Source organism: Monodon monoceros, unplaced genomic scaffold, assembly GCF_005190385.1.
Source record: "Monodon monoceros isolate NGI ecotype Baffin Bay Population unplaced genomic scaffold, NGI_Narwhal_1 Super_Scaffold_16, whole genome shotgun sequence".
Lineage (NCBI taxonomy): Eukaryota > Metazoa > Chordata > Mammalia > Artiodactyla > Monodontidae > Monodon > Monodon monoceros.
The window spans coordinates 346,602-374,044 of record NW_021703772.1 but is presented as its reverse complement, the minus strand read 5'-3'; the positions used below and the strand labels follow the sequence as shown (position 1 = coordinate 374,044).

The 27,443-nt window shown below is 48.5% G+C and overlaps 1 protein-coding gene across 3 annotated transcripts in view; it reads right to left on the bottom strand.

The window, feature by feature from the left end:
- THAP4 (THAP domain containing 4) overlaps positions 1–27,443 on the bottom strand; it is a 40,696-nt gene that overhangs the window by 12,715 nt on the left and 538 nt on the right. Inside the window, exons 1-3 of one of the 3 annotated variants that reach the window (XM_029226134.1) lie at positions 26,880–27,020; positions 24,225–25,411; positions 568–727 (exon numbers count right to left, since the gene is read on the bottom strand). In XM_029226134.1, the coding sequence (XP_029081967.1) occupies positions 568–727; positions 24,225–25,077 (1,013 nt within the window). In that variant the 5' untranslated portion in view covers positions 25,078–25,411; positions 26,880–27,020. Of the gene's footprint in view, positions 1–567; positions 728–7,820; positions 8,087–24,224; positions 25,412–26,879; positions 27,021–27,443 lie in introns of those variants that run through there. The other 2 variants (XM_029226133.1, XM_029226135.1) reach the window with 2 other exon arrangements.

Below are 27,443 nucleotides of genomic sequence, written 5' to 3'. Positions count from 1 at the left end.
TTCCACCTTTTGTTTATGTGCAGGATATTCTTTCCCTTCACCCATTCAGTCAAGAATCATGCAAAACGGTACGAGACAATATATCCTCCGCCCCCTCCCTACCAACCCACGGCCCGGGGTGCTCCCCACCTAGCCGCCCTGCACTGCGACCTGCTTCCTCAGGAGTGGCAGGGAAGCGCTTTGCTGCACGCTACGAATCTGAGAACCACGAGACACCAGCTTCTCTGAGCCCTCGGCTGGCTCAGGGGTAGGACTAAATGAAAGCCGGGCCCCCTATCTTCAGTAATCTTGGGGTGACTGATTTCCACACAGGAATACTGCAGGAGATGAAGGATTTAATTGAACACACACACTTATCTCCATGTTTGGATGACCGAGCCGGAGATTCTGTGGTCACCTTCACATTGTCTAAAACACAAGAAGGTACCATTTCCACCCAGTGTGCGTCTCAGGTGCCAGGGCAGGAAGAGGGCACCTTTCTGAAACAGACCACCAGGTGCCCTCTGTACCTTCCCACCTGGCGTTCACCTGTCTCATCTCAGAGAGCAGAGCAGCGGGCGGACTCACGAGAAGTTCAGCATGGGCTGGCCCACGTGCGAGATGTGCACCTCCTCCAGGTACTGGAAGGGCTGCAGGGTCGGGAAGGTCCCAGCTCCCGGCGGGTCTGACAGCCATGTGCCCAGCATCCAGGACAGCGGCTCCAGCACAGGGTTCATTCTGGGGGCCTCTGAGGACAGAAGGAGAGAGCGTCAGCGGCTGCTGCCAGCAGTCCCTGCGGGGCTTTGTGCGGAGACTCACACTCCGCACTGGGCAGGGCCCAGTCACTACAGCTCACCCTGCGGGGCCCTGAACACGCCACCAGCCACCTGTCAAGAGGGGGAGAAAAAGGCCAAGCAATTAGCAAACGTCATCTTGCCAGATGCAGCTCTGGAGCCCGGCAGCACCTCGACAGAGAAGAGAAGGAGAGGGCCCGGAGGGCAAGGAGAGGCCAGAGGCCGCAGGGCCTCCGAGGAGGGCTGGGGAAGCGGCAACGCCAGGCCCCACGCCAGGTGAGCGTGCCCGGGCACGGCGGCCTAGCGATGGAGGTAAAGGGCAGAAGGAAGCTCGTGGGGAGCGGAGCGGAGGGCTTTGGGGCCAGTGAGACGTGAAGAGCGCACCCTGCGGGCGAGACGCAACTGTGGACTCAGCTTCCCGGGAGAAGCCGAGGGTCTGCACCAGCAGCTCCCGTGGGCCTCCTTTAGACCATTACCCAGAGGGAAAGGACCCTCAAAAGGACCCACCGTCACTGAAGAGGGACGACAGCAAGGCCTTGAATGGGGAGGAGCCAGGTGGAAAGGCCCCAGCGACAGGACTGTGGCCGCGCCCACTGCCAGCGGCTCCCAGGCAGCTCTAGCCCAGCCCCACGCCCCACTCCTACCCGCCAGCAGTCAGGGGATGGAGCCTGGCTAAGGACCACGTGCTGCTGAGCGGCTTTTCAGAAATGGGCTCACGCGATCCTCACGCCCGCCGTGTTCGGTGGACTCGCCCTGAGACCACGGGAAGGCGGGGTTGGAGCCCGCACCTGGCCCGCCGGGGGCACAGGGACAGGTGGTCTGGGTCCCAGATGCAGCCAAAATGCTCATCCCGGTACGCCTGCTTCCCACGCCTTGTCACGCCTCAAACCCAAGTGCTTTCAGGCAGGCAGTGCAAGTGATACTAAGCAAAAGCAGAAGAGGAGAGAGGCCGGTGTCAGCTGAGCCGCGTGGGAGGCTACACTACTTTTTTTTCTTGGCTGCATGATGGGGCTTGGGGGAATCTTCGTTTCCCTACCAGGAGTCGAACCCAGGTCCCTGGCAGTGGAAGCACGGAGTCCTAACCACTGGACCGTCAGGGAATTCCCAAGGCCACACTACTGATTTCTGGGTTCTATCAACAAGCTCCAAAATGCCAGAGCAAAGGAACCCGCTCCCTAGTCACACACACCAAGGGGACGGGAGTTCCGGAAGCATCTCGGCCTCTAAAATCACACAACCTTCGACTAGATTGAAAGCAGTCTGGGAGTATGACACCCAGGGGAAAAGGAGCTCGAAGGGCTCTGGTGGTGGAGAAGCAACAGACAGCATCTAAGAAGCGCTGGGGACCACAGAGGAGGGCCAAGCTCCCGGCCAGGCCTGGGCATGCAGCGCGAACCAGAGGGTGGGGAACAGGGACTCACACCTCTGACTTCTGAGCCTCATGAGGCATAAAATGGGCAGGTTTTGGGGGGTGGGGCGGGGTGAAGCTCCCTTTCTTTTCCAACCTGGCTATCTCTTCCGGTACTTCCTTTTCAAACTGCCGGTGGAAAGTTAGAAAGCGAGGATGGCAACACTGGAGCTTTGACTGATCAAACCTTCATCATTAGACAGCAAGAGAAATCGAAATCAGGCTGCTAGTTACAATCTTTGATGGAAGTAAAGAATAGAGCTTCAGAATCCAGTCTGGGCTCCAGCAGACCCTGCTGCTGCTGACTCTCGGGGATGCGTGGCTCATTCATTCATCTGTGCCACGTGCCACACGATCGTCCAGGGAGAGGGGCCCAGCAGCCAGCGGACGGGAGACAGACACTCGTCCCGGCGAGGGGAGCCGGCTGGACACAAGGATAAGTAGAAGGGGCAGAACCTCCCAGACACTAGGTGATGAGCCAGAAAGGGACTTGGGGGCTGTGGGGACCTTCTGCAATCTTACTAAGCGGGGCAAGTTTGGACCCTGGTGGGCGGGGAGCAGAGCCCGCGCTGGGGACCGGAGCCGGCGGCTGCTCGGGAGGGCGGACCAGGCGGACAAGCTGCAGACACAAGGCGGGCTGGCCTTGCTGGGCAAGAACAGGCAGCCAGTGTGGCTGGGGAGGGCTGGCCGGGAGAACCGTGTCAGCCCCTGGAAGGGCTCCGGCCTTGACTCTGGGCAGAGCCTGGAGGTCTGAGCAGAAGGGCTGAGGCCTCTGGCTGCAGGAAGCAGCTGGTCGCAGAGGAGGGTGGCCCCCGCGGCCGCCAGGGAGGCGGCAGGAAGGGCAGGAAGCCACGACCGGGCGGCAATCCTGCCCTCGGAGCACCCGAGAGAGACGGAAACACGCCCCCTCGAGACTTGAACACAAGGCTTATCTGGGACACCCCAAATGTCCTCCAACGTCGAGGGGATCAAAAGATCACGCAGACACAGAGTGCAACTTGGACACAAAAAGGAGGGAAGCTCTAGATGAGGACAACCTTGAAAACGCACGCGGAGAGAGGGAAGGCGGATGCTGGAGGCCACTCGGTGCACGATCCGATATGTAGGAAATGCCAGAAGGGCAGGTCCACAGAGAAAGCAGAGCAGCGTTCTGCACAGCAACACGGGTGGCAGGCTCCCCAGGGACGCGGGGAGGGAACGCGGATCCGAGGACCCTGAGGCCACCAGAGCCCTCCCTGCCATCCAGGTACAGGCCGGGCCGTCCCACACTGAGCCTGTGAAAGGTGGCTGGTCCGCTGAGACACGCTCTAAGTGTAAGACACACGCTGAATTTCAAAAACTCAGTCCAAAAAAAGGAACTTCACGTAAATCAGCAATAATAATGTTTTATATAATATTGAGTTAAATAATTTACTAAAGTTAACTTCACTTGTTTCTCTTTACCTTTTTAATACGTTTAGTAGAATATTTAAAATTAGGTAGGAACTCGGGCCACATTCCTGTTGAGAGCACTGGAAAGGCCAGTTTTCAACACTCACGGAATGCTGTCCTGTGAGTTCCCCCTGAGGATGTTCCTAGAAGACAGACTTCACCAAAAGGCGATGCGAGATGATGGCAGAGGAGTTGCAGTAAGTCCTGAACGTGTTCCACAGGACAGCAGACGTGAGCGCTGGGCATGGGCGGTGGGTGCCCCAGCCGTGCACAGAAACCGCGGGCGGAGCGGGAGCCCGGGGAGCAGGGCAGGTCTGCTGGTCCCTCACGGAGGGTCCGTGGCCCCAAGGCTGCCCAACCAAGAACAGGCCATGTGGGAAAGATTTACTTTAAAAACAAAACCCAGCAGGCACACTATAAAGCACTAAGACACAGAACTAACACCAAACACACCTGAAGTCACATGTTAAAAGAAAAAGCTCTTCAGAATGAATCACAAAGCAAGATCCTCAACACTTGCTGTAAACAAGAGATGCACCTAAAATAATGTGGAAAAGCATCAGAAGGTGGGGCAAAGGCAAGCAGCAGGAAATCAGGCGTCATGACTCTAAAATCAGGTAAAGTGAAGTTCAAGCCAAGACGCATTCAAGCAGTCAAGGAACAGCTTCTCAGAACGCTAAGGGCGCAGGTCACCGTGGAGATTATCTGTGAATACGCATGCACCAAACATGGCAGCAATGTTTATAAAGCAGAAATTACTGAAGACGCTCAGATGTTGATAGAAAGAAACTAAAGGAAATCTCCATTCATGTCTATGTTCAAGTGAATAATATTCAAATAACGAAATAGAAAGCCTATACAATATAATTAATGAGGTGGTTCTGACATACACTGAACTTTGTAGCTTAAAACTAAAGAATACTCCTTCAAGTTCCTCTGAAAAACTCATGAAGACTTACCTTATAAGGGGTCAGAGAAAACCTGTAAGTTTCAAAAACTAAAAAGAGTTCCCACCATACTGTCTCATCACAATGCGAGACTAGAAATTAAAATAGTACAGATATTCCTTAAAAACATGCCACGAAAAGAGATGCCAGACACAAAAACGTACACATTCCATGACTCCACTTGTAAGAACGTTTAGATCAGGCCCGCAGATCTACGGGAGGGGAGTCAGAAGGCACAAAAGAGCCTGAGGGTGCTGGCTGAGGGGTCTGCACCCGTCAAACCTCATCCAGGGAACACCTAAGCTGTCTCACTCATGTAAATGCTACCTCAGTAGAAACATTAGGAGCTGAAACTTCCGCGAAACAAACAAGCATCAAAAGAAAGCGGAGGGCTTCCCTGGTGGCGCAGTGGTTGAGAGTCCGCCTGCCGATGCAGGGGACACGGGTTCGTGCCCCGGTCTGGGAAGATCCCACATGCCGCGGAGCGGCTGGGCCCACGAGCCATGGCCGCTGAGCCTGCACGTCCGGAGCCTGTTCTCCGCGACAGGAGAGGCCACAGCAGTGAGAGGCCCGTGTATCGCAAAAAAAAAAAAAAAGAAAAAAAGAAAGCAGAGACGCCCGCCTTTCCCTGGCCTGCCGGCTGTGCGACAGCAGCACGGGGCGGCCTCGCCTCCTGGGTCTCGGGTCCCTGCAGGGGGACTGCTGCCCCACAACGACGGGCTCTCCGTTGCAGGTATTCTGGTATTTTAAGAGAAACCAGAAATGTTGACTTTGGGGGTAAAATATCCTGATTTCTAAACATGTTCAAATTAAAACAAGACCAGGCTGTGGGGAGTCCCAGCCCCTCGTCCCCAGTGGTCCCAGTCCATGAGCTGTCACAGCCTTGTCCTCACGACACAGGGCTTGTGGAGGGCCCGGCGCTCCCCTGGCCCCAGGGTCAGGGCCCGTGCGTGCCCCCCTCGCGGCCTCTCGTCCCTTCTCTCTTCCAGCCCGAGAGGCTGGTGACACCAGCGACCCCCCTGCAACCTGAACCAATGGCTTCCAGAGTGTCAAGGGACATTGCAGCTGCCCTCAGCTGGGTTTCTAAGTGAGGAAGTAGGTTTTTGCACTGTCTGAGATGCACAGGGAGCTGTTCTGGACACAGGGACGCTGCCTACGTACAGACAGGCCCACTGCCCTGATGTCAACGCAAAACCAGCAGCCTGAACAGTGCAGGAGGAACAGCCACAGGACCTGCTGGGAGAGGCCTGTAAGGACGCGGTTGTAGCGGTCCACGAGCAGGAGAGCACAGCCGGTCCAGCGGGAGAACGGGGCTGCAGAGCCTGCGAAGTCTACCTGCAGGGATGCTCCACGGCCCCCAGCCCCCAGGGGCCCAGGGACTCGCCGCAACACCGGCACCTGGAAGGTGGGGGGAGGCAGAGCAAAGACGGATTAAAGATGGACCTGGGGGGTCTCCACTGCACCCTCGATTGCTAGGAGGCAAGAGAGGATGTTTTTATAAGAAACTCCAGCAAGATGAAGAAACTGCCTCAGGGACCTGGAGACGAGACAGGAGGAGCACAGGTGGAAAAGGGCTCCATGGAGGGTCCTGTGAAGGGACAAGAGCCCAGCTGCTCTCAAATGGGTAGGACGGGGCATGGTGGCGGCTGGCTGACATACGCAGAGCCCAGCTGGTCCCGGGAGATTTGGGCTGGTGGGCCTGAGGCGGGCCTGGACCACGCGGTTTACACCTGCAGGGTCGTGGGACAAGATGGCAGGGCTGGCCGGCGGCCCACCTAAACTGGTCCCGCCTGCCCTCCTCGCTCCGGGGTAGCGGCCCCGGGCCAGGTCTGAGCGAAGGCTACCACCCACCAGGCTCAGGCAGGGGAGGAGCTGGGTGTGCAAACTACAGCCAGGTGAGGCGAAAGGTGGGGCTGACCAGTCCCGGGGATGGGGACCAGGGAGGTGGCCACGGGGACTGAGGGTGGAAGTCAGACACCTGGAGGAGAGTCGCCAAAACCAGAAAACGGGAAGCGAGGCTTAAGATGCGACGTAGGTTAGGGAGTGAATGAGGACAGAAGGTGGGGGAGGCCGGGGGAGAAGTCCAGGTGCGGCCGGCGTCCTGGGGGGTCGGCACTATCAGGGCAGCGGTGTGGGCCACACGAGCCAAGGTGGACACTGCCACCAGCACAGGTCAGGAGCACCAAAGAGGCACTCAGCCGGGCACAGGCCCCTGGACAGAGGGTGGCAGGGTGTTTCGGGAAGAGCAGGCGGGGTGGGGTGAGAGCTGAGGGCCCCGCTCCCGCCTCCAGGAGACGCAGCCCCACGTGTGCTCATCAGGGCCGGGTGGTGCACACGAGGCCACGCGGAGCCTTCCCGAGCCGAGGTTCCTTGAGTCCTCGGGACACAGAACCCCTCGCTCAGGTGCCTGCTGTCACTGAGCACGGAGCTCACATGTGATGAACACTGTCACCACACTAAGAAAGTGGAAGGGGCAGCAGTGTGTTTATAAGCCTGTATATTTAAAAAGACTAGAAAATTCTAAGATGACTCTTCTTTTAAAAGCCAGAAGAAACACTGTGAGTAGAAACGGAGCGCTTGCCTGGAAAGGAAGGAGCACGCTGTTAAATAAACGTCAGGGGACTCCTGGTGCGGCCCGAGCGCATGGTGACAACCCAGAAGGTCTGACACCTGGCCCTGCTCCGAGAAACACTTCAGATCCAGTCCTCCTGGCTTGCTGTCACTTGCTCTTAATCGTAATGAATTTCAGTGTGGACAAGGACAGCAGTCAACAGCTGGGTGTGAGCAGGTCCCCGAAGGCTGGCTGCCCCGCCCTGCCCCCACCCCGAGCTGCCACTGCTGGGGAGCCACTGTCAGCTCCTTGTTTGCACTGAAGTGTTGCAGGGCAGAAAGACCAACAGGATTCTTCTAAAATCCAAATGTCAAGTGACATGAGCCTATACATATGCCAGAATCCATCCAACTATATACTTAAGATTTATGTATTTAGCTCTATATAAGTTATACTTCGTTAGAGAAACAAAAGTAAAATGAATTTAAAAGTCAAACAAATGAGAAGTATAATAAATAGGAAATCTAGCCTACTTGCCCCTTTCAACCTCTTCAAATAAACCAGACAGGCTTTTCTATCCATTTCTTTTCCTGATTTCATTTTTCTTTTATTAAGATCTCAACCAAAATGCAAAAACAAAAATTTAAATTTTCTCCAAGAAATTTAAATTTTCATTTTTTTTTGGCTCAAGACAGTGAAAGCAGGCTTACCCATCCCTAAGTTTTCTACCCTCCGGACACCATCAAGGTTCTTCAAGGTTGTTTTCTGCCAATACACGGGAAATGTTTGCACCTGGCTGTTAGCAGCTCGGCAGGAAGTGACTGCCAAACCTGAAGGATGCATTCTGGGAACTGTAGTTCCACGATAAAAGGGGATTCCTCAGGAGAAAGTGGAAGACAAGGACAGACCAGAGATGACCAAATCTTAGAGCTGAGAGGGGCTTTGGAGGTCAAGGTGAATTTATGAAAGTCAGACAGGCCAGAGGGAAGAACCGCGTGGAGCAGAGTGAGGAGGGGCGCCTACACCCTCTGCTGCTCCCACTGACGGCCAGAGGGGACTGCCCTGTTCAACAGGGAAAGCACGTGGGCCAAGCACGCAGCAAAGGCTCTTTCTGGAACACGCACTCTGGAAACCCCTGCCGCGTCCCCTTCTGTGTCTCCTGGCAAATGTGTCAGCAGACAGGCCCAGGACCCCCAAGGCAGGAAATGAGCACACCCGTCCATTGGGACCTAGGGACGGACGTCTTCCTGGTGCCACTCACGCCCACATCGCTTTGTGTTGATGCCAGCGTTCCTGCCAGGGCACAGAGAAAATGACGCCAACTGCACACACACAGGGTGCAGAGCCCAGGTGGCCCAGCCGGCGCTGGCTGTCCCAGGCTGAGAGGGCATACACGCGGCACACATGGTCCGGCTGGTTCCCACTGAACAGGCACCCCAGGGGAAGCTGTTCTTTTAAAATGATGTCAAGGCCCTCACCTCATCACCCAGGAAATGGAAAGGCACCCATGCACACAGGGGGGAAAAGGAAATGACAGAAAATTGAGCATATTTTCTATAAAATACGAAAGACATAAAAAGAGGCCAAATTATTATTTGCGGATAAATGTTATGGTTGGTTATCTAGTTAATCCAAAAGTCTCAACTGAGAAACTATTCGAATTAATAAGTGAATTTGTTAAGGTGGCAGTTACTAAAATGGGCAGCTTTCCCGCAAATTAAACTCAACAGGGGAGGGGCCATCTTCCACTCTGACACGTAGAGCTTAGAAGTCATAACTCCTGTCTTTACAAGAAAAACACTGAAAGAACTGAAAATTAATGACTGTCCTTGGACCCATCAGAGAAGTGCGGCCACAGATGTTTCCCCCAAACCTGCAGAAATGTGCTCACCTGGAGCAGACGCTGGCAGGAACCCTGGAGCAGACGCCGGGCTGAGGGCACAGGACCGAGAGAGTAAGCATCTGTGGGGCCACAGTCCTGCAGGCCCCGCACTTTCATGGGGTTCATTTCCAGAAACCCACCAAGTTCTCATCACAAAAAGCCAAGAAAAAAACCACCTGGGTCCCTGGCAGGGGTAGGGTAAGGGAACCATGTTGAAATAAGCCCAGAGCATTCTCCAAAACAAAGTCCTGTTCTGCAGTGAAAAGACTTCACCAGAGCTTGATCTCACCTGGGGGAAGGGCTCTTCCCCACTTGGCCCCTCTGGCCTTCCGGTCTTACCCCAGGGAGGGGAAAGAAGGGGAAGAAACACTTGTGAAGGTCGCAGCCCAGGAATACAGGCCACTAAAAGGCTGAAATTTAATCCTAAAATGATAAAATGCTTCCCTTCCCCCACACCACTCCTCAGGGTTCCAGCATAACAACAGGTTACTGGGGAAAATGCCCCAAGGTACGGACTCTACTAAGAAAACAGTCTTCAGAGAAACCCAAAGACAACAGGGGAGACAAAAAATAAGGACTTGGAGGAATCTGAAGCCTTGGCACGTACAGCTGCAGCTGCAGGAGAGATGAGACGCGGCCCAATCGCTAGTCAGGTTACGGCGACACTTCAAGCCGAGAGCCCATCTACATCAGTTTCCACTGTGATACATACACCATATCCACCTTTCCAAAAAATTACATGGCATGCTAACAAGCAAGAAAAAAAAAAAACCCCACAGTCTGAAGAGACAGAGCCTGACTCAGATATGGAAGAAATTCTGTAATTATCAGATTAATATACTAAGGATGCTAATGGAAAAAGTAGACACCATGCAAGAAGAGATGAGTAACATCGGAGGATAAAGGAAATGCAGACAAAGAATCAAAAACACTGATGGACAAGGCTGAGGAAAGAGTCAGGGAGTCTGAAGATATGTCCATGGAAACTTCCCCAACTGAAATGCAAAAAGAAAAAAGAACAAGAACAGAATATCAGGGAAATGTGCAACAATAAAAAAGTGATACATATGCATGATAGGAATAGAGAAAAAGAAAGGAGATAAAGAAATGTGTGAAGTAAAAAGAGCTGAGAATTTTTAAAAATTAATGACAGACATCAAACCACAGATCCAGGAAGCTCAGACAATAACAAGCAAAATAAATACCAAAAAGATCTACATCTAGGCATATCATATTCAGACTGTAGAGAACCAAAGACAGAGAATCTTGAAAGAGGCCAGAGGGGAAAAAACCTCATCTACAGAGTTAAAACAATAAGAATTAAAGTGGACTTCTCTTTAGAAGACCTGCAAGCAGGAAAAGTGTAGAGTCCTACATCCAGTGAAAGTATCCTTCAAAAGTAAAGAGGAAATAAAGACTTTTTCAAACAAAAACTGAGAGAATTCACTGCCAGCAGACATGCCCTGCATGAAATATTAAAAGTTCTTCAGGGACAAGGAAAATGATATAGGTCAGAAAACTCATATCTATATAAAAAGAGCATTGGAGAAGGAATAAATGAAGGTAAAAATAAAATGCTTTTTCTTATTCTTAATTGACACAATAGACAAAGGTTTGTTCAAATTTTTAGTAGTAACAGGGTGATTATAGCATAAGTATAAGTGAAATGAATGACAGCAATTTCATAAGGGACAGTCTGTTAAAGGCACCTGCACTACCCATGAAGCAGTGTAGTGTTATTTGAAAGTGGACATAGATTAGTTGTAAATGTATATTGCAGGGCTTCCCTGGTGGCGCAGTGGTTGGGAGTCCGCCTGCCGATGCGGGGGATGCGGGTTCGTGCCCCGGTCCGGGAGGATCCCGCATGCCGTGGAGCGGCTGGGCCCGTGGGCCGTGGCCGCTGGACCTGCGCGTCCGGAGCCTGTGCTCCGCAACCGGAGAGGCCACAGCAGTGAGAGGCCTGCGTACTGCAAGAAAAAAAAAAAAGTATATTGCAAACTTTCGGACAACCACTAAAAAGCTTTTTTAAAAGAAGTGTTAATTGATATGCTAAGAAAGGAGAGAAAATGAAATCCAATAAAACGCTCAATTAAAAACAGAGAAGGCTGAAAAGGAGAGGAAGAAAACAAAAGAAGCAAATGGAAAGCAGTCACAAACATGACAGACATCAATCCAGCTGAAGCAATGACCAGTTTATATTTGAGTGGCCTAAGACCACCCATCAAAAGATGGAGACCATTAGAGCAGATTGAAAAAAAAAAGACCCACTACATGTTGTCTATAAGAGACCCACCTTAAATATAAAGACAGATTAAAAGTAAAGGGATGTAGAAAGATATATCATGCTGACAAGAATCAAAAGACAGCTGGAATAGCTGGAAAGCAGACATTAGGACTAGAAAAATTACCAGGGGTGAAGAGCAGCAATAGTATATAATAACCAAGAGGCCAAGTCTCCAAGAAGATTAATAATCCTCAATGCTTATGTACCTAACAACAGAGCATCAAAATACGTGAGACAAAGCCTGACAGAACTGCAAGGAGAAATACACAAACCCACCATCACAGCTGGAGACTTCAACATACTACAAGGAATGGACAGATCCAGCCGGCAGAAAATCAGCAAGGACACAGATGAACTCATCAATCAACTGAATATAACTGATCTCTATGGACCACTATGGTGGCTAATTTTAGGTGTCAACTTGACTGGGCTAAGAGGATGCCCAACTAGCTGGTAAAACATTTCAGGGGGTGTCTGTGAAGGTGTTTCCAGAAGAGATTAGCATCTGAATTGGTGCACTCAGTAAAGCTGATGGCCCTCCCAATGTGCGTGGGCCTTGAATGCCTCAACAGAATAAAAAGGCCGAAGAGGGGCAAACTTGCTCTCTCTGTTTGAGCTGGGGCACCATCTCCTGTCCTGGGGCCTTCAGATGGACCAGGACTTCCCTACCCCCTCCCAGGCCTTTGAACAGGAACCGAATTACTCCACCAGCTTTCCTAGTTCTCGAGCTTGCCATACATAATGGTGGGAGCCAATTCCTGTAATAAATTTCTGTGTACACACACACACACACACACACACACACACACACACACTCTACTGGTTCTATTTCTCTAAAGATCCCTGACTAACTACTAGTTCCATCAACAACAGCAGGACACACATTTTGCTCAAGCTCAAGCTCACAAGAAACATTCACCATGACAGGCCACGTTCTGGGCCACAGAACACATCTTAACACATTTAACAGAACAGAAATCATACAAAATACGTTCTCAGACCACTGGAATTAAATCAGTAACAGCAAGATACCTGAAACATTCCAAAATACTTGGAGATTAAACAAGACACTTCTAAGAACCAAGTGGGTCAAGAAGGAAGCCTCAAGAGAAATAAAAACACTTAAACTAAATGGAAATGAAAATACAACTTATCAAAATTTGTGGGATGCAGAAAAAGCAATACTTAGAGGGAAATGTATATTAGAAAAGTAGTATCTGAAATTAATAATCTAAGTTTTCACATTAGGAAAGTAGAGAAAGAAAAGCAATTAAATTGAAAGCAAGCAGAAGAAAAGGAAAAAAAAATTAGAGCAGAAACTAATGAAATTGAAAACAGGAAAAAAAAGAAAATCAACAAAATCCAAGATTGGTTTTTCAAAAAGATCAATAAAACTGATAAAACTCTAGCCTGGTTAACTAAAGAAAAAAGGAGAGAAGACAAAAATTACCAATATTATAAATAAAAGAGGAACATCACTACTATCCCACGGACATTAAAAGGTTAAAAAGGCATATTATGAACACTTTATGCCTATAAATTTGATAATTTAGGTGAAATGGATCAATTCCTTGAGAGACACATACTAGCAAAATTTATACCAGGAGAAATAGATAAATCTGAATAGGCCTGTATCTATTAGAGAAACTGAATCAATAATTAATAACCTTCTAAAACATTAAAGTACCAGGCCTAGATGGGTTTCTAGAATATTGGTGAATTCTACCGAACATCTAAGGAAAAACTTTTACCTATTCTTTACAATCTCTTCTGGAAGGCAGAAGCAGAGGGAACACCTCCTAAGTCATTCAATTGAGGCCAGCATCACCCTAATACCAAAACCAGACAGAGACATTACAAGAAAGGAAAACTACAAATATCTCTCATCAACATAGATGCAAAACTCCTTAACACGAGCAAATGGCATCTAACAACGTAAAAAAAAAAAATTATACACCATGATCATGTGGGTTTATTCCAGTATACAAGGCTGGTTCAGCACTCTAAAATCAGTTAATACACTCCGTCACATCAACAGGCTAAAGAAGAAAACTCAAATGATCATATCAATGGATGCAGAAAAAGTGACAAAATCACTTTTCATGATAAAACTCTCAATAAATTAGGAATCAAGGGGAACTTCCTCAACTTGATAAAGAACAGCTATTTAAAAAACCCTACAGACGGGAATTCTCTGGCAGTCCAGTGGTTAGGACTCCGTGCTTTCACTGCTGAGGGGAGGGTGCAGGTTCAATCCCTGGTCAGAGAACTAAGATCATGCAAGCTGCATGGCGTGGCCAAAACCCCCCCCAAAACCAAAAAAATGCTATAGTTAATGCCATACTCATGGTGAGAAACTCAAAGCTTCCCTACGAAGATCAGAAACAAGGCGAGGATGCCCCGTCCCCACTCATACAATGAACTGGAAGTCCCAGTTGACGCTACAAGAGAAGAAAAGGAAATAAAAGGTACACAGAGTGAAACAGAAAAATAAAACTGTCTTTGCTCTCAGATGACATGACCGTCTATGTAGAAAATCCTAAAGGATCCACAAAAAAACTATTGGAGTTAATCAGCAATTATAGCAAGGTTGCAGGATATAATGCTAATGTACTAAAGTCAATTGTTTCCCTATATACTAGCAATAAACAACTGGAATTTGAAATTAAAAAAACAATAAGATTTATAATTGCGCCAAAAAAAGAAGGAAATATTTAAGTACAAATCTAACAGAATATGTAAAGATTTATGAAGAAAACTACAAAACTGATGAAAGAAATAAAAGAAGATCTAAATAAATGGATGGATATTCTATGTTCCTACATTGGAAGATTCAATATTGTTAAGATGGTCAATTCTGCCCAACTTGATCTACTGATTCAACACAATCCCAATCAAAATCTCATCAATCATTTTGTGGATACTGACAAACTGATTCTAAAGTTCATATGGAGAGGCAGAAGACCCTGAATAGCCAGCACAATATTGATGGAAAAGAACAAAGTTGGAGAACTCACAGTACCCTATTTCAAGACCTATTATAGAGCTACAATCATCAATAAAATGTGGTACTGGCAAAAGAACAGATACATCAATCAGTGGAACAAAACAGAGTTCAGAACTAGACCACCACAAACAGAGGCAACTGATTTTTTACAGAGGAGCAAAGGCAATACAACGGAGAAGGAACAGTCTATTCAACAAACGGTGCTGAAACTGGATGACTAGACTGAAAAAAAGCATCTAGACACAGACCTTACACCTTTTACAAAAATTAACTCAAGAGGGATCACAGGCCTCAATGTAAAACGTTAAAGTGCAAAACTTCTTAAAGAGACACAGGAGAAAATCTACATGACCTTATTTGGCAATGAGTTTTTAGATACAACACCAAAAGCACAATCGATGTAAGAAAAAAACTGATAAGGACTTTATTAAACTTAAAAATTTCTGTTTTGCAAGATGCTGTTAAGAGAATAAAATAAAAAGAGAATAAAAAGACAAGCTACAGACTGGGAGGCTATATTAGCCACCCCCTACCAACCCCTCCAACGCCCCCCACCCTGCCTAAAAGCTTCCTGCCTCCTTCCCTGCCTCCTTCTTTGGACCCTAGTTTTAGAAAAATTCATGTTCCTAACCCATGTTTGTTTTTTTTTCCTACCATTTCTATCTCATACATTTTCAAATATTTAACTTTATTACATAAAGAAGTAAAACAAAAAAGGACTTGTATTCAAAATACACAAAGAACTCTTAAAACAATAATAAAACAACCTCATTTAAAAATAGGAAAAAAAAATAGGAGAACCATCTTTGAAAAGATGAACAAATTCAACAAACCTCTAGCTAGATGGATGAAGAAAAAAAGAGAGAAGACTCAAATTACTAAAAACAGAAATGAAAGTAGGGATATTACTACTAATTCTACAGAAATAAAAAGGACTACGAAAGGACTATGGACAATTGCATGCCAACAAACTGGATAACCTAGATGAAATGGACAAATCCCTAGAAACACAAAACCTACTAAGACTAAATCACAAACAAATAGAAAAGCTGAATACACCTACAACTAGTAAGGAGATTGAATCAGTAATCAAAAACCTCCTGACAAAGATGAGCCCTGGACCTGATGGCTTCACTGGTGAATTCTACCGAACATTTTAAGAAGAACTAACAACAATCCTTCTCAGACGTTTCCAAAAAAATTGAAGAGGAGGAAACATTTCTAACTCATTGTATTGAGGCCTGAATAACCCTGATACCAATGCCAGACAAAGATACTCCAAGGAAAGAAAACTACAGGCCAATATCCCTTCTGAACACTGATGCAAAAATCCTCAACAAAATACTAGCAAACTGAAGTTAGCATCATATTAAAGAATTACATACCATGACTACGTGGGATTTATTCCTGGAATGCAAGGATAGTTCAACATACAAATATCGATCAGTGTAATATGCCACACCAACAAAATGAAGGGAAAAGAACACATGATCATCTCGATGCAGAAAAAACATTTGACAAAATTCAACACTCTTCCATGACAAAAACACTCAACAAAATAGGGATAGAAGAAAACTATCTCAACACTATACAAGCCATATATGAAAAGCCCATAGCAAACATAATACTTGATGGTGAAAGACTGAAGCTTTTCCTCGAAGATCAGGAACAAGGCGAGGCTGCCCACCTCACCTCTCCTATTCAACATAGTACTCGAAGTTCTAGCCAGAGCAATTAGGCAAGAAAAAGAAATAAAAGGAATCCAAATTAGAAAGGAAGAAGTAAAATTATCTGAGATGACATGACCTCATGTGTAGAAAGTCCTAAACACTGCACAAAAAAGCTATTAGATTATAGGTCATATAACTCAATATCAAAAAACAAACAGCCCAATCCAAAAATGGGCAGAATACCTAAAAAGACGTTTCTCCAAAGAAGACATACAAATGGCCAACAGGCACATGAAAAGGTGCTCAACACTGCTAATTATTAGAGAAATGCAAATCAAAACCACGATGAGGTATCACCTCACACTGGTCAGAATGGCCATCATCAAAAAGTCTGTGAATAATAAATGCTGGAGACTGTGGGGAGAAAAGGGAACCCTCCTGCACTGTCGGTGGGAATACGTATTGGTGTAGCCACTATGAAAAACAATATGGAGGTTCCTTAAAAAACTAAAAATAGAGCTACCATAGGATCCAGCAATCCCACTCCCTGGCATATATCTGGAAAAGATGAAAACTCTAATTCAAAAGGATACATGCACCCCAATGTTCACAGCAGCCCTATTTACAATAGCCAAGACATGGAAACAACCCAAGTACCCATCAGCAGTCAATCGGTTTAAAAAGAAATGTGGTATATATGTACACAATGGAATATTACTTGTCCATAAAAAAGAATGAAATACTGCCATATGCAGCAACATGGATGGACCTAGAAAATAACATAATAAGTGAAGTCAGACAAAGAAAGACAAATATTATGTGATATTACTTACATGTGGAATCTAAAAAATAATAGAAATGAATCTATATACAAAATAGAAACAGGGCTTCCCTGGTGGCGCAGTGGTCGAGAGTCTGCCTGCCGATGCGGGGGACGTGGGTTCATGCCCCGGTCTGGGAAGATCCCACATGCCGCGGAGCAGCTGGGCCCGTGAGCCATGGCCGCTGAGCCTGCGCATCCGTAGCCTGTGCTCCGCAACGGGAGAGGCCACAACAGTGAGAGGCCCGCGTACCAAAAAAAAAAAAAAAAAAAAAAAAAAGAAACAGACTCACAGACATAGAAAGCAAATTTCTGGTTATCAAAGGGGAAAGGGAGGGGAGGAGGGATAAATTAGGACTATGGGATTAACAGATATATGCTACTACATATAAAATAAATAAGCAACAAGGATTTATTGTATAGCACAGGGAACTATATTCAATATCCTGTAACAACCTATAATGGAAAATAATCTGAAAAAACAAAAGACTGAATCACTTTGCTCTGCACCTGAAACTAACACAATATTGTAAATCAGCTATACTTCAATTAAAAACAAAACAAAACATCAATAAACCCATGGTGATTCATGGTGAGGCGGCTAAAGTAATCTGGTAATCCTTTAAGGAAAAAAAAAAAAAAAGCTGTTGGATCTAATAAATGAATTCATCAAATTAGCAAGATACCAAAGTCAACACACAAACATCAGTTGCATTTCTATACACAAAACATGAACAATCTGAAAAGGAGATTACAGAAACAATCCCATTTATAATAGCATCAAAAAGAATAAAATACTTTGAAATTAACTTAACCATGGAGGTGAAAGACTTGTACAATGAAAACTACAAAACACTTCAGAAAGCAATTAAAGAAAACATAAATTAATGGACACACATCCCATACTCACGGACTGGAAGGCTTCATATTGTTAAACTGTCAATATTAACCAAAGCAATCTACAAATTCCGTGCTATCTCTCTCAAAATACCAATGTTTTTTGCAGAAATAAAAAAAACCATCCTAAAATTCATATGGAATCTCAAAGGACTGAGAATAGCCAAAACGATCCTGAAAAGGAACAAAACTGGAGAACTCACATTTCCTGATTTCAAAACTTACTACAGTAATTCAAAACAGTGTGATATTGGCATGAAGACGTATATAAACCAGCGGAACAGAACAGAGAATCCAGAAATAAACCCCCACATGTATGGTCAAATGATTTTTGACAAGAGTGCTAAGACCATTCAGTGGAGAAAGGACAGTGTTTTCAACGGTCCTGGGAAAGCTGGACATCCACGTGCCAAAGAACGAAGGTGGGCTCTAACTGGTTAGGTATACGGCTACCTAACACCATATATAAAAACTAACTCAAAATGGATGAAGGACCTAAACGTAAGATATAAAGTAATAAAACTCTTAGAAGAAAACATAGGATGAAAGCTTCACAACATTGGACTTGACAATGATTTCTGGGATATGACAACAAAGGTACAGGTAACAAAAGAAAAAATAGACAAACTGGACTTTAAGAAAATTGTTATAATTTGTATATCAAAAGGCAATATCCACACAGTAAAAAGGCAACCTACAGAATGGGAGAAAATATTTGCAAATCATATTTCTGATATGAGATCAATATCTAGACTATACACAGAACTCCTAAAACTAAACAACAAAAAACCCCCCAAATAACTGATTGAAAAATGGGCAAAGGACTTGAACAGACATTTCTCCAAAGAAGACATACGAATGGCCAATATACACATGAAAAGATGCTTAGTGTGACCGATCCTTAGGGAGATGCAAACGAAAACCACAGTGAGACGAGACTGCCCCACACCCGTGAGGATGGCTGTTATCAAAAACACAGAAAACATGTGTTGGTAAGGATGCCGAGAAACTGGAACTCTTGTGCACTGTCAGCAGGAATGTAACGTGGTGTATTCATTACGGAAAATAGTACGGAAGTTCCTCAAAAAATTAAACACAGTACTACCATATGAACCGGCAATCCCACTTCTGGGTATACACCCGAAAGAACAGAAAGTCAGATCTTGAAAAGTTACTTGTACACCCACATTCATAGCAGCATGATTCCTAACAGCCAGTGGGTGGAAGCAACCCAATGTCCATCGATGGATGAGTGGATAAACAAATTGTGGTCCATCCATACAATGGAAGAAAATTCTGCAGTATGCTGCAACATGGATGTACGTTGTGGGCACTAGGCTAACTGAAACAGCTAATCACAGACGGACAAATACTATATGATTTCACTTACATGTGTCAAAATCATGGAGACAGAAAGTAGAATGGTGGCTGCCAATGGCTAGGCGCGGGGAGAGGGAGAGTTATTGTTTAATTGGTATAGAGTTTCAGATTTACATGAGTTATGGGCATGGATGGTGGTGATGGCTGCTCAACAACGTGAATGTATTTAATGCCACTGAACTGTACACTGACAAACTGTTAAGAAGATAAATTTTGTGTTATTTGTATTTTAACTCAATATAAGAGAAGGAACAACAAAAAAGAAATGAACTATCAAGCCATAAAACGACAGAGGAACCCTAAATATATACTAAGTGAAAGAAGCCAACCTGAAAAGGCTGCATGCTCTAGTTCACAGCATCCATACATCCCAATCAGGCGACATCCTAGAAAAGGGAAAACTACAGAAACAGTCTAAAGATCAGTGGCTGCCAAGGACTGGGAGGAAAGGCACGAACAGTGGACAGAGAGGTTTTTAGGGCAGTGAAACTACTCTATGATATTGTAATGAGGATACATGTGCTCATGTACCTGTCAAAACCCAAGTATAAGGCGTCCTGCGGGCTGACCTGCCCGAGTGTTTCCAGGGGCGCACAGACCCTGGCCGGGACTCAGACGCGTGCAGTGGTCGCCTTCCTGCCCAGGTCTTCAGTGGGGCAAGGCCTGTGCTCCTGTATTTGTGCTTGTTTGAAAGATTCCTCTTTTTGTCCCTTCCCCAACCATGTTTTTCTTGCCCAGCAATGATTCATCTTCAATGGTTTGAAATCACAAAATTTCTACCCACCCAATCTTTTACTTCATTCTACTGAGTTGGTCTTAAATAAAATCCTCTTGAGATTTGTATCTTTGAAAGATACTCTGTTTTGTTAACAATAGTTTGTCAGTGGAAAAAAAAATCCAAGTGTAAGACAGGAACCTAAATGTAAACTGTGGACTTAGTTAATAACAACGTATCTATATGGGTTCATAACTTGTAATGAATGAACCACACTAACACAAGTGGAAATGCAAGATGTTAGTAGCAGGGGAAACTGTGGGGGAATTTCCTGTACTATCTGCTGAATTTTTCTGTAAATCTCAAACTTTCCTAAAAAAAAACTATTAATCAGAAAATAATCAATGGAAGGTAGGGAGTAGGTAAAAATATAGATGAAACAAGAGTATCAGAATACTGATAAATGTTGAAGCTAGGGGGTAGGTACAAGGGGGTTATTATACTTCTCTGTTTAATTTGTACATGTTCAAGATTTCCACAATAAAAAGCTTTTAAAACTCCAGATTAGCTCAAGAACTGTCTGTATAATGAATAAAAGAGCGGGAAGAAAACAGATATTTTTGAAGCAAGTATTAAATTAAAATTGAGGGCACGGCTGAATCACACTTGATAGTGGACATCCTTGTCACATCAGGGACATTCACAGGTCAGTGGGCAAGGCGGGAATGGCACGGTCAGGGAAGGACAGAGAGGGGATGAACGCGGAAAGATGTTCATCCTCACTGGTTCACAGAAAGGCCAGCAACGCGGCCTGGTGCGGCATGACGCCTGGACTCAGCACGGGCTCAGGGACAGAGCACCCCATCCTGTGGGAATGCCACTCAGCACCAGCTTTCTGGAGGGCAAACTTCCCAGAGCCCGGAACCTGCAGGTCCACTGGCCGGGCTTCTCTGCTTCAGGGATTCTGTCCAAAAAAATGGGACTGGCTGAAGGCCACGGACTGAATAAACATATGTACAGTCCCTTCAACACACCCTATAAAATCATCAGAAGGTTCCTTCACCGATGAATGAAGTCGTAAGCACACCGGGAACGGTCGAGGGAGCAGACGCCAAGGAGAGCCGCAGGCGGGGACCGTGGCTCCAAGCGGGGCCCTGCGTGGCCTCTCTCCCTCCCACCCCTCCCACTGCCCCTGGCCCAGCTCCTCCTGCAGCCTCTCCCTCCACCCCAGGGAGCCCAGGAGCAGAGGGGCAGCACCCACCCCCACCCCCTCCTCAGGGCCCAGTGCGCTCCTGTCTGTCCTCACGGCTCTCCCTGTCCATCTGGGCCCCAGCAGACACCTGCTCCCTCGTCCGCATCTGACACACACAACTTTCCCGTGGAGCCGTGTTCCCTTCTGGCTACTGCCCACTGTCCCCACAGCTCGACCTCTTAAAGTGCCTGGTCCCCAGCCACCCTCACCGGCCCCTCCCTTCACTGGCTCTACACCCAGCTCCATTCCCACCACTCCAAGGAGACTGTGGTCACCAGTGACCCCATGTGGCCGAGTCAGCCATCCTTTCTCCATTCTGATCAGAGCTGCGGCAGCCCAGCAAAGCACCCCCCTTTCTACAATACCTTTTTCTCCCCCCTCTGCAGGCACACACACGCAACCTCAAGAGGCTGGGTGCTGGCTCTCTGGCATCAGCACCTATGAGGCATCTCAAACTCGATTCCTCTCAAAGTTTCTCTGTCATATGAGTTCCCCCCAAATCATTAACTATTTATCCAAAAGAGGGAAAAATTGGTAACAATAAATCATGGTGAATAAAGTAACCAATACCACGTGTACGTGCATCTACTGGGGAGATGAGGATTTGGAGCTCAGATCAGAGACGACCCGCAGGGGGGAGGGATGGGGGGAGGGACGGGGCTGGGAAGGGGCACAGGAGCCCCTCAACTCAAGCATTTACAGGAAGACAGGATGAAGGCTGACAGACACCCATCAGAATAGAAAAAGAAACAACGAGAAAGCCTAACAAATTAAAAAATAAAATAGTCAGGCTCAAGTTTCAATTTATCTATAATCCCAGTTGTAAACGGATTAAATTACTTTATATAAGGCTCTCAGATTGAGCTAAAATATAGCTACAAAATAAAGGGATATAAAAAGGTTGAAAATAAGGAGACAAAGAAGTAAAACTTTAAATGGGACAAAATAGGCTTTTCTGTTTGGTAACATGGAGGCATACTCACGTATCTAATAACATGGTCTGTAAATACAGTTAAACTGAACAGACATTCAAGAAGCAATAGCACCTCAGGAATCACAGTGACAGACCTACCTCACCACTTAAAAATCAACAGATCAGGGACTTCCCTGGTGGTCCAGTGGTTAAGAATCCGCCTTACAATGCAGGGGACGTGGGTTCAATCCCTGGTCAGGGAACTAAGATCCCACATGCTGATGGGCAACTAAGCCCGTGTGCTGCAACTACTGAGCCCAGGCCCTCTGGAGCCCACACTCCACAACTAGAGAGAACCCCTCGCACTGCAACGAAAGATCCCACGTGCTGCAACTAAGACCCAACGCAGCCAAAAATAAATAAATTAAAAAAAAAATCACCAGATCAGTGGATACAATAAGTTAGGAAACAGATCAGTTGACCAGTAAAATAAGCTAGATCCAGCCTCAGCCAGACAGAACAATGTAACCAATCGATGGACAGGACACCTTCTTCTCAAGCTGTAAGGAAACAGTCACAAACAAAGAGCATTCTGAGCCACAATGAAACCTCAGAAGATTCTATAAAGCAAGGATCTTTAAGTCACTGAACCTTAACAATAACACAAAAAATTAACTCCCTTCCCCCAATCCATCCACTTGAAAACCACAACACCCTCCTAAACAACTCAAGTTAAAGAGGGAATCAAGACTGAAATTACAAACTCTTTAGAAACTAAGGGCAAGGAGAGCGACAGGAGGCGGGTCTGTGGCGGGGAGCCAAAGGGACAGAAGGAGGGATCCAGCCTCAACTGCAGGTACCGGGAAACATAAACTGTCCCCAAAGACGTTATGCACTTCCCTCCAGGAGCCAGAACAGCTATAAAACCCAAGAAAGCAAAAAGAAGTCAGGAAGAAGGAAGTAGAAACAACAACGGAGACCTAATCAATGCAGGCTGTTTGGAAAGACCTGCAATAGTGACAAACTTTGGGGCGTCTGACCAAGAGGAGCAGAAAAAGGTACCAAGAAGTAATATCAAGTACGAAAAACTACAAAAACCACTTAAAAATAACAGGAGAATGTAGTGTGTAACTCTGACCAGTACATCAGGATGGCTTTGGGTTTTGCTTTTTTGGTTGTGCTGATGGTTGTTGACCTGGGGGTCTAGTAGGCCCTGAACAGCCTGTCACACACTGGAGCCTTTTCTCACCTGCAGTGGTAATTACAACCTGAAAAACAAACGCTGATTCAGACTAAATGCACGATGTGGTAGGAAAATGGTTTCCACCTTTATACACATAACAGGCAAAAGATACTAACCTCAAAACTGATTCTGTAAGAAATAAAAGTTGGCATGCTGCAACTAAGAAGCCCACACGCCACAACCAAAGATCCCATATGCCGCAACTAAGACCCGATGCAGCCAAATAAATATATTTTTCATAAAACATTAAAAAAAAGTCTAAGAATACACACTAATTTTTGTTTTTTTTCCTGCAGTACGCGGGCCTCTCACCGTTGTGGCCTCTCCCGCTGCGGAGCACAGGCTCCGGACGCGCAGGCTCAGCGGCCATGGCTCACGGGCCCAGCCGCTCTGCAGCATGTGCGATCCTCCCAGACCGGGGCACAAACCCTCATCCCCTGCATCGGCAGGCTGACTCCCAACCACCGCGCCACCAGGGAAGCCCTACATACTAAATTTTAATGGCAACCAGGAATAAAAGTGGGGAGGTGAGTGGGAAAGGGGAATTTTCACCACTTCTTAGCCGATGTATTTCTGCAGTGTTCTTACGAGAGAACATACTCTACTCGAATAGGTGTTTAAAACTTTTAAAAAGTTATTATTAACGTTCAAAATGCGTAACGTCAGGATATTCATCACAACCCAACTGGAAAGAACCTCCTCATGATTTTAAGAGTCTCCTACGATCTTTCTAATGGCTCACCGCGTCTGTCTAAGCTTACGTTTCAACCCTAACTCGTTAGCAACTACTGTCTGCGTGAGGTCTGCGGCAGGAAGGGACCCCGGTGGGGTGGAGGACCAGCTGTCCGGGCCCCACCACCGTGGTTCTGGGTCTCCCACCCCTCCTTCCTCACCGGCTAAAGCTCCCAGCTACAGCCACCTCCCAGGCACCGTGGAACCCAGCCGGTGAGGCGAGCTCGCCAGCCTGGCTCCCCTTCTCGGGAGGCACCGCACGGCGCAGGCCCCGCGCTCGCGAACCCCAGCCACGCGGGCGCCAGGCCCGGGTACTGACCGCGGCCGGGGGCCAGCAGGCTGCTCAGGTGGGGGAGGCTCAGCCGCCGCAGCCGGTCCAGCTTCTCCCGCAGCTCGCGCACCTGGCTGTCCGAGCGGCTGACCCTCTGGCGCAGGGCCCTCAGCTCGCCGTTCTTCTTCTCCACCTGCTCCTGCAGGCAGCACACCTGGCTCTTGCTCTGGCGGGAGGAGAAGCAGTAGGAGTGCAGCGAGTCGATAAGCTTGCAGGCTCCTGACGCCGACAGGATGACCTCGTTGATGGACATGGGGCTGGCGTCACTGTGCTCGCTCTGCACGGCCTCGGCCGCCGGCTTCGGGGTCACGTCGGTTGGAGGCGCCGAGGGGCCCTGCGCGGGCTTCTGCGGCGTGGCCGTGAGCGATGAGCTCGCCGTGGGGGGCGCGCGTGGCGGGCTCTGCGCCGGCCCCTTATCGGGCCCCGGGCTGCTCCCGCTGCAGCCGGGCTCGGCGTCTCTCTTCGGCCTCTTGCGGTCCACGGGCTCCCGGGGGACGGCCGGCCTCTCGCGGGCGTGCTTGGAGGAGAAACTGTAGGAATGAAGCGAGCCAATGAACTTGCAGGCCCCCGACCCCGGGGGGGTAAAGTCATCCACGGAAATGCCGCTCCTGTCCACCAGGCCCCCGTCCGGGGAGGTGGCGTTCTCGTCACCGGCATCCACAGCACAAGCGTTGGCTTCTCCCCGGCCGCCGGACGCGGTGGCGGAGGCCGGACCGTCATCTCCGTGTCCTTCCGGAGGCTGTCGGGCCCGCTGCAGACCAGTGGCCTCCCGGGTAGCCCTGGCTGCGGGTCTGCCCTGTGACGCGCCCCGCTTCAGCTTGCGGGACTCGGGCTTGGCCATCAGGCCTTCACTCGAGGACGACGACGACGACCCTGCAGCTGCCTTCCCGTCGGCAATGTCACTTGCATGTGCCCTTAGACCCCCTGAGGCCTTCCTGGTGTCCTTTCTCCGGGGGCGGCCATGGCCTCCGGCCCCCCTTTTCTTCTCAGCCAGGTGGAAGATGGACGGCACGGCCGTGGGCTTGAGCAGGCGGTGCTGGTCCTCCAGTCTCTTGGAGAAGCTATCTTTGGTGAAATGTTCACTACAGAGGAAAGAATACTTAGTGGGCGTCCAGTTATCCCTCTGAACAGCCTTCAACCACTGGATCAGACGTTTTGAGTCCTTCAGAGGGAATCTGCAGGACAAATGACAAATTAGAAAAAAATAATTAAATGCCTCCCCCTACTACTATCAACTATAAAAGCAGAACAAGTGCATTTGCAAACACCCTAACCTGTATTGACTTTATCCATTTAAAAACTTAACAAAGATCTAAGGAATACCTTCTACTTGCAACTTATTACTGAAGTAGAAAGATGAAAGACGGCACTGCCTGCCCTTAAGAAGCTTACAGTCCATAGGGTGGATAAAGAGTGAAGGTGGATACCTCCTCCCAGGCTATGGTAAATGCCCTGCAGGGATACAAAATCCTTGGAGAGACAGCACCAGATGGACAGCTGGAAAGGCTGCAGAAAACCCTGGAAATAGTTCCTAGAAGCTCATAGCTGGCCAACCCTCCTGGTGTGCCTGGGATGCAGAACTTGGGGTGCCCAAAGGAAGATGGTTGCCCCTCCCCATTTAGAAGTCAGGCCAAGCGTCAGACAGCAGAGATGGGAGCAAGAGGCCAGGAGAGCGTCCCAGACACACACACTCCCGCCCCCGTGCCCCAGCTGCGGCTCGAGGGGCTAAGCATGCGAGACCAGCTCGCAGAGCAGGTGAGACTCAACAGCCTCAGCTCTGCGGCTCCCTTTGAAAAGCAACCAGTCCCTGGCACACACTGAAAAAGACACTTAATGATCATTTTTTCCTCATTCAGGCAAGACGTCTACTTAGAAAACTCTGGTGAAACTACACATACGAGGGTGGGAGTAGAGCGGCCATTCCAGAGGGCTGTTCTGCTGCACCTGAGGTCACCTAACCCACCTGACGCTGCTGGGGACCAGGACCATGGGGACACCAACTCCTCATGAAGCTCCAAGCAGCATGACCCTCTAAATTTCCTCACTGCTTTGGGAGCCCATTACCCGAAGCTCCCCCCACCCCCCAGTTCCCACGTCCTTGGCCATTATGAATGCCAAGAGCAGCCTCCTCTGCAATGCTTTGCCTCCGTTTTCAAATACAGTCACAAAACTAAGGGCTCTGAAGGAAACTCAAGTAAGCATGCTGGCTGACCGCTGAAACGACCTGCTGTTACTATCCTGATAGGTTGCAACGACCTAAGACTTAGCGCAAACCACCATGAACTTTCAGTAAGACTACAGAACAAATGTCCTCCAGGTTTGCAAAACTTGAACACCATCCTGCAACATCAAAAGGAAAACAGAAAAGTATCCGGGAGATTTCTAAAGTGAAGTTCCTTCTGCTCACTGTTCTGGTACCTCCAGCGTGGAGGTCGTAGAAAAGGACTCGCTGTAAGAAGCTGAATTCCAGAGCCTTCACGAAGCAGGCCAGGCCAGAGAGAAGGCCAGCCCCTGCCCTGCCTCAGGCCGGTTTCAGTGGGCGCCCACGGTACAGAGCCCTCCACGACTCGCAGCTAAGCCCCGGCAAGGAGCGGGCTGGGCCGGCCCCACGCTGGATGCTGTCAGGGACCTCCCGGGACTCACCTCCGCGCGGCAGGGCTACCTTCCCCGAGGCCGACCGCGAGGCCCCTTCTAGGACACAGCGTCTGGAGCGCGTGTTAATCCACGAGGCGCATTTGCTCGGCCACATCCCTGATCGCAGAGATCAAGACGGGCTCCCCCGTGACAAAAAAGCAGAAAAGTCACAGCAAACGCAAGACGACAACCGACCGAAGGAAGCGTGTTTCCAGAACACACCGTTTCTGGAAGCTGGCGGCGCCAACCTGAACCCATGGGGCGCAGGGTGGCCACGGGGTGGTGGAGAGGCTGCCGAGGCCGCGGCGTGGGCGCCGGGCGGCCTCCGAGTGGGCATGGGGCGCGCACCGGCGGCCGAGGGTCGCGGGGGTCGGGTGGCCGCGGATGGAAGCCGCCGGCCGCGGTGGCCCGAGGCGCCCGGCCCAGAGACGCCGGCCGGGCCAAGGTCACACAGCGCCGCGCTGACTCACTCGCGGGACCGGCCCGGGGCCCGCGCCCTGAGCGACCCCGCGTCCGACAGGGCCGCGCGGCCTCAGTCTCCCCGCGCGGCCGGGCCGGGCCGGGCTGGGCCGC